Source organism: Lycium barbarum, chromosome 11 (assembly GCF_019175385.1).
Source record: "Lycium barbarum isolate Lr01 chromosome 11, ASM1917538v2, whole genome shotgun sequence".
Taxonomy (NCBI): domain Eukaryota; kingdom Viridiplantae; phylum Streptophyta; class Magnoliopsida; order Solanales; family Solanaceae; genus Lycium; species Lycium barbarum.
In genome coordinates, this window is record NC_083347.1 from 121,313,486 (window position 1) to 121,324,502 (window position 11,017).

The 11,017-nt window shown below is 41.5% G+C and overlaps 2 protein-coding genes across 2 annotated transcripts; both read right to left on the reverse strand.

Moving 5' to 3' along the window:
* Positions 1-351: 351 nt before the first annotated feature.
* Positions 352-1,444, reverse strand: LOC132620235 (probable LRR receptor-like serine/threonine-protein kinase At3g47570). Its single transcript, XM_060334916.1, has 3 exons — positions 1,121-1,444; positions 785-1,001; positions 352-689 (listed from the first exon to the last, which is right to left on the reverse strand). Exons 1-3 carry the CDS (start codon positions 1,442-1,444, stop codon positions 352-354), a joined length of 879 nt encoding a protein of 292 aa, XP_060190899.1.
* Positions 1,445-1,458: 14 nt separating this feature from the next.
* Positions 1,459-5,996, reverse strand: LOC132620236 (LRR receptor-like serine/threonine-protein kinase GSO1). Its single transcript, XM_060334917.1, has 5 exons — positions 5,390-5,996; positions 4,940-5,290; positions 4,644-4,859; positions 2,137-2,696; positions 1,459-2,073 (listed from the first exon to the last, which is right to left on the reverse strand). Exons 1-5 carry the CDS (start codon positions 5,994-5,996, stop codon positions 1,459-1,461), a joined length of 2,349 nt encoding a protein of 782 aa, XP_060190900.1.
* Between the last annotated feature and the right edge of the window lie 5,021 nt (positions 5,997-11,017).

Consider the following 11,017-nt stretch of genomic DNA (forward strand, 5'->3'; position numbering starts at 1 on the left):
ATGTTACTCCAAAATGCCTACTAAATTTCCAGTGAAATCGATAAATATCAAATGCCCCATCTCTTATTAACTGTTTATAGCCTCACAAAAATGTTTAGAGATGCTAAAACATAATGGAAGAAGTTGCACAACACTAAACACATCCAAAACCAGGAAATAGAAAGAATTATTTTCCTCTATTGATTGCGATCTACCAATTTAGAACATTGATTTTAAGAGGAAATAATAAGATTTATTGTAATTAGGATTTCAAAAGTGCTAAAAAAAATACATTCTTCACATCGATACAATATTTTAGCAAGCATTTGCAACAAAACAAGTAATTGGGAACAAGAGTTTCCAAGAACATGTTCAACATGCGAGAAGTTGAATCCTGATCTTTTGTAGCATCCCTACAACATCTTTCATGTTTGTCCTTCTTTCCGGAGATTCAACACAACAATCTAATGCCACTTTCATGATCGATGCCACACAATCTAACTTCAAGTAACTATCATTTGGTGTTACCAAGTTAGCATCTACAACATCCATTATTGCCTCTGGAAGTGAATTACTCACCCATTGCTTCAAGCTAAGATCTCCCTCGAACATTTCATCATTAGGCTTCCTCCTTGTAAATGTTTCCATCAACATGATCCCGTAACTATAGACATCACATTTTGTTGACACCAATCCATCCAATCCATACTCTATAGACAAACAATTACTTCAAAGATATAACATAATTTCTTGGAGGAAAAGATAACGAAACAAACGGTATTCAAAGAAAAACTAAGAGACGTACCCGGTGCAATATAACCAAATGTTGCTAAGGTTTTAGTGTATAAATTACTCACATCTTGACCAAGCACTTTTGAAATACCAAAGTCGCTTAGGTGGGCAAACATATACTCATTGAGCAAGACATTACTAGGCTTCAGATCACAGTGAATCACGGGCAGTGAGCACCCATGGTGGAGATATTCCAACGCATATGCCACATCTATCATTATGCTTAGTCTCTGCAAGATGTCTAAGAAATAGTTGTGTGAATACAAACACTTTTCAAGACTCCCATTAGGCATATGCTCGAGCACCAAAGCCTTAAAATCAAGGTTGGAACAACTAGTGATGACTTTACTAGATTCCTATGGCGAATGCTACGCAAAATTTCATATTCTGTATCAAAATGCTTGAATGGCACTTCCAATTGCATATTGAACACTTTAACTGCAATAGTAGTCCCACTTCTGAGAATTCCTTTGTAGACAGAGCCAAAACTCCCAAAACCAATCAGATTACTCTCGCTAAACGCATCAGTTGCTTCGAGCAATTCATAGTATGAAATCCTTCCTCTTGTTGCGGTAGATAATGAATCAGCTTGTTGAGGTGCTCTTTTACCTCCTCTATACCTTATCCATATGAGCACAAGGGCAGTAGGAACAAATACAAGTGCAATTCCCATCATAAGAAATAGAACTAGCAAATTTTCCCATTTGATTTATGCTTTGATGAAGTGGGGCATGATGGGACATTAAATCTCGAAGAACCACACAATGCTTCATTGTAGATGAAAAACTGACTCGAAAGGTTTTTGAAAGGACCTCCTGAGGGTATTTCACCATACAATTTGTTGATAGAAACATTGAAATACTTGAGATTTTGAAGTTTCTCCAGGGATTTGGGAATGATTCCCGTTATATTGTTATGAGCAACGTCTAAAAATTCCAAACCTATCATGTTGCTCATTGAGTCAGGTATAGATCCTTGCAACTTGTTGTATCTCAAAGAAAGTTTCTGCAAATTTTGTAATCCTCCAATTTCTCTAGGAATTCCATTTGAGAATTGATTCATTGACATATCCATTTGTATCGCAACCTTTAGATTTCCAATTTCTGTAGGCAAAGAGCCACCCATGTTGTTTGACGATAAGTCAAGAACCACAAGATCTTTAAGATTCCCTATGCTTGTTGGTATATTGGAATTCAAATTATTGGAACGCAGATGTATCTCTCTTAGCAAAGTAACGTTCCATAAACAATTTGGAAGAGATCCTGAAAGTTGATTTTGACCAAAGTAAATGCTACCCAATCTCTACAATTTACATACACTGTCTCCAACAAATCCTGTAAGAGCATTTTCACTCAAGGCCAAGACCTGAAGGTTTGTCAAGTTTCCAATTGATGTGGGAATCGGTCCAACCAAGTTGTTTTCAGAAATATCAAGGGTTAATAAGCTATTTAAGTTCCCAACTTCATTTGGAATTTGGCCATTGATTTTGCAACTTTGGGCATAAAATTTTAGAAGAGATGTGGAGAAGTTTCCTATAGAGACCAGAAGCATACAATCTAGAGGGTTCAAATCTAGATAAAGAGTTGTTATTTTTCTGCAATTGGTTAAGGAGGTCAAGAAACTAAATGATGAGTCACTGGTTAAACGGTTGGCCCCCAAGACTAAGTACTGTAGATGAGTAAGATATCCAAGGGAGTTGGGAATCAAACCAGTGAGTTTGTTGTGTGAAAGATCTAATAAGGTAAGTTTTGAACAATTGGAGATTGAATGAGGTATAGACCCAACAAGATTGTTGTCTCCAAGACAAACTTTTTTCAGCCTTGATATGCTGAAGATTTCCATTGCAAGTGAACCACTAAAGCTATTAGAATTAAGATCAAGGATCCTTAACTCCATGAGATTTCTTATCTCTTTGGGTACTTCACCTGGCAACATGATGAATGAATGAATACTAGTTAGTTCTTTTTTAGACAAATTTATACTACTAGACAATGTGTCTAGCGGTCTTATATATATATATATATATGCCAGGGTTTGCTAACCTACTACATAGAGTCTTGCTAACCTATTACATGAATGTAGTATGTTAACAATGTATCCATTTTTTAATTCTCCAAAACACTCTACTATTTATTGCCAGCACATTAAATATAAGGTCTTTTTTGTCTTCCCACAAAATTCCCCAATTTCTTCTCTACAATTTCAATTTGACAAAAAATTGTTCTCAACCTGAGAATTAGGCAAACCCACTTCAGTTCATCTTGTTTTCATTTTTCCATCTCTACCTAAGGTTAGATTGTTGGCAGGAAAAGTTACTGTTCCAGAGAATTTGATTGAAATATATAATATGATTTGTTCTGCAAGGAAATATTTTTTATGTAGATAAATCTCTAGAAATCAAGACCCATTTCCAAGCAATCATGACTTTTTCTCAAAGATAAATCTATATTCATTATCAGCTGCACGATTTTTCATCTTCATTAAATCTCAAAAATAATGTTAAGATTTTTGTATAATTAAATCTCTAATTTATATCTCAATCAGATGATTTTAGAATGTATGCATGAATTTAGAACTATAAAAATGCAATAAAGTGTTGTCCAGATACTAGTTATTCTAAAAGTGGGAACCAAAAAACAATTTAAGTTAATTTACCAAAATGTCCATCAAATATTGAACGACTTTTTTACCTTTCGAGCCAACATTATTTCAAAAAACTTATTTGTAAAAAGATGTAAATGCACATTTTACAATTATAACAAAAAGAAAAAGTTTGATACAAATAACAAAAAAATCGTAAAATGGGAATTAGAAGTTAATATTCAACACGTTTGACTTATCCCTCATTTAATAACTTAGTTACCCTTTCTTTCATCTTCGAGGTTAATAGAGACTAGTAGTATTTTAGCACCGTCTCTTCCTCTACTCCTAATTAATATTCATAAAATTTCAATTATATTTTATATTTAGTTGTAAAGCTTTACTTTCATCAGCTATCTTCTTATCATAGCTTGATCATCAGCTATCTTCTTATCATATCTTGAATACTAAAAGACAATTGGTAGTCTTGAATGTTATTAACTGCCATTGTTCTCATGGCATTAATTGCCTTCAAAAGATAGATACTCTTCTGTTTAAAAAATAAATGGTGTTTTAAGCTTTTTAATTTGTTTCAAAATAAGTCGTGCTTTAGGATTTTAAGAAGAAATTAACCTTATTTTTCTGAAATTACACTTATTTACATAATTAAGAATCATTAAGTAGTTTTTTTAGGAAAGAGGTAAAATTGCATTAGGGATAAGTTAGTAAAAACACTCCTACTTTTCTAGGAATGAGCAATTTCTTAACAATAGGGAGGGAGTATTTACAAGAATAAATAGCCTCTATTGATCTGTGCAAGCTCATGTCTCTCTAGCTAGAAGACCCAACTCTTAAAGGAACTTTGAATTACTATAGAAGTTGGTCTGTTGCTTTACTATCACTCTCAAAGCAGTAAGAAAAAATTAAAATCCGCATATCTTTCTTCTCAGGAATTTTTTCCCTTTCAGATGCTTGTGTGTTGGGTATGGACGTGAAATGTTCCCAGAAAACATTTACTACTACTTGATAAAATCATTTGTCAATAGTCACTTTAAGTTGTTGAAATGTAATCATTTGTCAATAGTCACTTTAAGTTGTTGAAATGTATTCTTCAATGCAAATATTTTAATATGGTATTAGTGTGCAACACACGTTCATCAAAACTAGTAAAATAAAAATTCCTCAACAGGTATATATAAATATAAGGCGGGCGGGGGGGGGGGGGGGGGGGGGAGGCCTTCTTTATCAATTTAGTATAAGTTGTATTTTTTGCTATCACTCTGAATACATACCAGTAAACATATTTGAATTAAGATAGAGAAACTGCATTTTGGTTAAGTTGCCAATCTCCCGCGGTAAGGATCCCTTGAGATTGTTCCCCCATAGATTAAGAAATTGCAGCGAGGAGATATTGTGTATGGAGATCGGGACTGAGCCGGTAATTTGGTTTCTCTCCATGCCTAACTTCACCAAATTAACAAGATTTCCGATTTCTTGTGGAATTATCCCTGCAATTCATCACGTGTAATAAATTTTTTGTGGAATTAACTAGATACAATACTACTAGCATTCATAAGATAAAACATACCAGTGAAATGGTTAGATCTGAGAGCCAAGTCCTGTAGATTAGGTAATCTTCCAATTTCACTATGTATTGGTCCATCAAACTCATTATATGATAAAGACAGTTTTTGAAGTTCTGAACAATTTGGCAAGCTTGTAGGCACATGTCCATGAAGCTTGCTTAAAGACAGATAAATCCCTTTGAGTATTGGGAGACCGTTGCATAAATCATTGGAAAGATTTCCTGGTAAGCTATTGCTTGTAAATGCGATGAATTTGATTCTAGAAATATTGAAAATTGTCAATGGTATAGAACCCGTAAGTTGATTATATTCTATGGATAACAAGTTCAGGTTGTGAAGATTGCTGATCCCTTCTGGAATGTTTCCTTGATGTGAATTAACAGATATATCTAAAACCTCCAGCCTCGAGGCATTTTAGAGTGACAGAGGAATAGAGCCTATGAGCTTGTTACCCTCCAAGATTAATTTTCTAAGGTTTATAAGACTTCCAATCACTTTTGGGATTTGACCCTCTATGGAATTGAATTTCAGATTCAAAGTCTCAAGTGTGGAAATATTAGAAAATGAAGAAGGGATAGAACCAGTGAAACTATTATTTCCAAGATTTAGAACTTGAAGTTGGTGTAAAAACCCAAACAAGGAAGGAACGTCCCCGCTGAAGCTGTTGAAACTTAAATCAAGAAACTTAAGCCGACGTAAGTGTGCCATTTCTTGAGGCAAATTGCCATAGAAATTGTTGCTTCCCAAGTCAAGAGAAACAAGAAATGAGAGGTTACCAAAATTATGGGGAATTGTTCCTGTAAGAGCCATGTTGAAAAGATTCAAGGACTTCACTCTCTGGTGGCGAGAGCCACAAGTGACTCCAACCCAATGGCAAACAGAAGTAGCAGAAGACCAACTTTCATCTAAGTAGTGAAAGGGGTCAGAACTGATTTCGGATTTCAGGGAAAAAAGAGCTAATTGATCAGTGGTAATGTTGGTATGAGTCATGGCTGAACTAGCCATAACATAGTGAAGCAAAAAGAGTGTTGAAAGAAAAGAGGTGAATGCATTCTCCATAATTGCATAAAGTGGTATGAATATGGATATGGCTAGTAATGATGTCGGTTTAAGACTTTAAATAGCAATGAGATCTCCTTTTTGGTCCTCCTGATTTTTTCATTCAAACATCTTTTAAGGAAACAGGAAAAACTTTTCCTAATTGATTATGTCATCTCAAGACTAATAATACAACCAAATTGGAGCTCAAATAAACAAAAAAGTGACTTTAGTTTGTTCAAGTGGCAGACCAAGAAAGAAATATAACTAGTTTTGACTTGAAAAGGAGTCGTCCACTAACTTTAACAACCAAATATAAGATGCCCAATAACACAACAAGAATGAATTGAATTATGTCATAAGTATTGTCATGGGCGGCTTTCCAGCCATGCCCCATGACCCTCTCAGCGCCTAGCGCCATGGACGGCCCCGTGGTCTCGGACGCCCCAAGTGACAAGGTAGTTTCTGCCTATGTCGCCCCATCAATGTCCCTCGTGCGCGCCCCTGTGCTGGCCGTGCCCCAACGCGTGCCCAGCGCCCAGTGTCAGTGCAGCCCAGCTACAGTGCCAGCGCCTAGCGCCCGCGCCCCAGTGCGCGCGCGCACCGTGCCTTGCGCGTATGACAGTGCCCCGACCGAGGGTGCACATGGACCTGCTCTAGTTAGGTCTCTTTTGTTGTAATTATAGAGTAGTTTACTTTATGTATTTTTGGTTGTGTTTCTCTAGCAAAACCATGTCTAGTTCTATGACTTGGGTTTTTATTTTTAAGGCATTATTAGGGGGGATCAAGCAATCAAAACTTTCAAGCAAGCAATCAATTCTCTGTACTGGTGTCTCTCCCCCTCGACACCGCTTGCTCTCATTGTAATCAATTTTCATTAATGCAAACAAGCTCTTTTTCTTTCTCATTCTCAATTCACTTTTCTGTTCTCTCAATTGCTCTTGACATTGGTTTTCCCGCACGGCACTGACAGTCTCGTCTAGCGTGCGGAGGGAACCCCGGTTGGCGGACAGCAACTTTGGAATCTTCGGTTGCTTAGCCTAACGTCGTCCTTCCAGGAAGTCTCAGGAAGGCGCCGCGTAACAGTTGGTATCAGAGCTTAGGCTCGACATCGGACGAGGGAACACGTTGCTATTGTCATCATTTTCTGACCATGGTAAACCATGGAGACCGCCTCTTGATTTTGGAAACGACGGTCAACAAATTTCGACCCGTGACTGAAAGGGTGGAGGACCTGGACCGCAGGATGCGGCAGGCCGAACAAGACATTGTAAACATTGCTACTGACACTGATGCCGCCGCACAGGCGGCCGCCACACAAAGAGATGATGACCTAGCCCATAGGACTCAGGAGGCAGATAGACTGACTGCCATGCAAGTAACCATCGACAATTTGACTAATCAGCTCAATGTTGTCAATGCTGCCTTACAAGGCCTACTCCGAGGAGGGGGCAATCCCATCGGGGGCGCGGCAAACATTGCCCTGGCACCCCAGAAACTCAAGATTTCTGAACCAAAGCCCTACCAGGGTTCTCGAAATGCCAAAGAAGTGGAAAATTTTATCTTTGACATCGAGCAGTACTTTGACGCTGTGGGCGAACTGGAAGAGCCCAAGAAGGTCGCAACTGCTGCCATGTATCTACAAGGCGACGCCAAACTCTGGTGGCGTGTTAAATATGAAGCCATAAAAGCGGGCGAGGATGCTCTTGAGACATGGGAAGAACTAAAAGCAGCCATCCGCTTACAGTTCTTCCCCGAGAACGTCGAGTATAATGCACGGAGGAAACTTCGGGAACTCAGGCAATCGAAGTCAGTCCGTGATTATGTCCGCGAGTTCTCTGCCCTCATGCTGAACATAAGGGACATGGGCGACAAGGACAAACTTTTCACGTTCATGGAAGGCTTGAAACCCTATGCTCGCATGGAAATACAAAGACAGAGGGTGGATACCTTGCCCAAGGCCATCCAAGCTGCGGAATGCCTCAGTGACTATCAAGTGGATGCTCGAAAGGATAAACCTCAACCACCAGCCCGTGGGGGATTCAAAGGGGGCCAATCCTACAATGCTGGCCCCATCAGAAGTGGGGGAGATCGTAGTGCAACCAAATCAAAAGGTTCTTCCTCAGGCAACAATAGTGCTGCATCTCATAATAATGATCGGGGGCGGAAGCCCCCCTCAGGATGTCGCCATTGCGGCGGACCACATTGGAACAATGAGTGCCCACAGGCACAGATGAACGCCCATCAAATTTTGGATGATGGGACGGATGATGATGAGGATGATGCGGATCAGACAGAACCAATAGGTGCCTTCAATGCACTTGTTTGTTCCATTTCCAACGTTGTAGAAGGCACCAGTGCTGGCATATGCAAAAAGAAAGACCCAAGCTCAACTGCCAAGAAGGGAAAGGCAAAGGCAGGCAACGGGCCTCCTCCCAGAAAGGAGAAGACCCTGATGTTTGTCGACTTGAGAGTAAATGGCAAGCCTATCAAGGCCATGATAGACACAGGTGCTACGCACAACTACCTGGCCACCACAGAAGTAGAACGCCTTGGCCTAGTTGTTGGAAAGGGTAAGGGTCGTGTCAAAGCTATCAACTCGCCACCCCAACTGGTGGGCGGAATAGCCAAAGGAGTGCCGGTAAAGATGGGTCCTTATGAAGGCAAGTTCGACTTGCGAGTAGTGATCATTGACGATTTCGATTTGATAGAGGGGTTGGAATTCATGAGGCAGACTAACATCATCCCCATACCCTATGCGGACATGCTTCTGATGATGGGAGCAAACGGGGCCAAACCTTGCATGGTCCCGTGCACAACCATAAAGATGGCATCAGGAAATATCTCTGCATTGCAACTGAAGAAGGGGGTCCATCGACAAGAACCCACGTTCCTGGCTACCCTTTGCATTGAAGAGATTGAGTCTTCTTCAGGCCCCATTCCAACGCCTGTGAAGGAGCTCATGAAGGAGTTTGAGGATGTCAAGCCACAAGACATGCCGAAGCGACTCCCGCCTAGGCGGACAGTCGATCATGAAATTGAATTGGTGCCCGGCGCGAAGCCACCTGCCCGCGCACCCTACAGAATGTCACAACCCGAACTCACCGAGCTTCGGAGACAATTGACGGAGATGCTGGACACGGGGATCATCGTGCCCTCCAAATCACCTTATGGGTCACCTGTACTATTCCAAAAGAAACATGATGGTACCCTAAGGCTCTGTGTTGACTATCGAGCTCTCAACAAGATCACCGTGAAGAACAAGTATCCCATACCACTAATGGCGGACTTGTTTGATAGACTGGGCGGCGCCACAGTGTTCACCAAAGTAGACCTGAAGACAGGTTATTGGCAAGTCCGCATTGCTGAAGGAGACGAGTCCAAGACGACATGTGTAACCATATATGGCTCGTTCGACTTCCTGGTCATGCCGTTCGGCTTAACCAATGCTCCAGCCACGTTTTGCACCCTAATGAACCAGGTCTTTCGAGAATACATTGATGAATTTGTGGTAGTATACCTGGACGACATTGTGGTGTACAGCAAAACGTTAGGCGAACACCTGGAGCACCTGAGGAAAGTCCTAACTCGGTTGCGAGAGCATGAATTGTACGTAAAGCTGTCCAAATGCTCTTTTGCCCAAAAACAGATTGACTTCCTCGGGCATGTTGTTGAAGAAGGTCGCATCAAGATGGACCAACAAAAGATCAGGGCTGTCACAGACTGGCCACCACCCAAGGATATCCATGCCTTGAGGGCGTTCCTTGGCCTATGCAACTTTTATCGGCGGTTCGTCAAGAACTACTCCCTCATTGCATTACCACTGACAGAACTCCTCAAGAAGATCACACCTTGGGACTGGTCGCCAAAGAGGGCAGACGCTTTCAACTCACTAAAAGCGGCTATGTCTAGTAGCCCTGTCTTGGCCTTGCCCGACTTGACCAAACCCTTCGAGGTGGAAACGGATGCCTCCGATTACGCCTTGGGCGGAGTCTTGCTACAAGAGGGGCACCCGGTGGCCTACGAGAGTAGAAAGTTGAAGGATGCAGAACGGCGCTATGCGGCTCACGAGAAAGAATTATTGGTTGTTGTCCACTGCTTGCGCCTTTGGAGGCACTATCTTCTGGGATCCCCATTCGTGGTGAAGACGGATAACACGGCTGTCAGTCACTTCATGACCCAGCCTAGTCTAAATGGCCGCCAGGCCAGATGGCAGGAACTCCTAGCGGAATTTCACTTCAATCTGGAATACCGAAGTGGGAAGACCAACCATGTTGCGGATGCACTGAGCCGAAGGGCCGATCTAGCATCGGTATGCTTGCTCGCCACCCTCAGGGGGAGCGAAGTAGCTACCACCATAAAAGATCAAATCCAGGATCTTCTCACCAAAGACCCTTCGGCACAGTATTTGGTCGACCTAGCAGGTCAAGGGAAAACTCGCCAGTTCTACATGGAGGACGGGTTCTTGAAGGCAAAAGGAAACCGCCTTTATGTTCCTAAAGGAGGAGATTTGCGGAGAACTCTCCTAATGGAATGTCACGATACTCTATGGGCAGGACACCCAGGAGAAGAACGTACCATGGCACTGCTACGCCGTGCATATTATTGGCCCCAGATGGCAGATGATGTCGCTCAGTATGTGAAGACTTGCCTAGTATGCCAGAAAGACAAGTCTGATCGCTTGACACAAGCGGGCTTGTTGGAGCCATTGCCGGTCCCAAAGAGGCCTTGGGAAAGCGTCTCATTGGATTTCATCACCTGCTTGCCCAAGGTCGGAGATCTCACGACTATCTTGGTCGTGGTTGATCGGTTTTCTAAATATGCCACCTTCATTGCAGCACCCAAGTATATATCAGCAGAGGAGACAGCTCGACTCTTCTTCACCCATGTTGTCAAATATTGGGGTCTGGCCAAGGATATTGTTAGTGACCGCGACTCTCGCTTCACCAGCAACTTTTGGACCCAGCTCTTTAAGTGCTTGGGGTCTAAATTGAGTCACAGCTCGAGTTTTCACCCGCAATCCGATGGTCAGACGGAGCGGT

Bases quoted from the DNA above. Each gene is read 5' to 3' on its own strand.
- LOC132620235 (XM_060334916.1), bottom strand. From the start codon at position 1,444: ATGGGAATTGCACTTGTATTTGTTCCTACTGCCCTTGTGCTCATATGG. The intron at 1,002-1,120 runs GTAAAGTCATCA...GACATCTTGCAG, and splicing joins GCATTCGCCATAGGAATCTA to AGACTAAGCATAATGATAGA. The intron at 690-784 runs GTACGTCTCTTA...GTTTGTCTATAG, and splicing joins ATTTGGTTATATTGCACCGG to AGTATGGATTGGATGGATTG.
- LOC132620236 (XM_060334917.1), bottom strand. From the start codon at position 5,996: ATGGAGAATGCATTCACCTCTTTTCTTTCAACACTCTTTTTGCTTCAC. The intron at 4,860-4,939 runs GTATGTTTTATC...GATGAATTGCAG, and splicing joins CAGATCTAACCATTTCACTG to GGATAATTCCACAAGAAATC. The intron at 2,697-4,643 runs GTATGTATTCAG...TCATGTTGCCAG, and splicing joins TAATTCAAATATGTTTACTG to GTGAAGTACCCAAAGAGATA.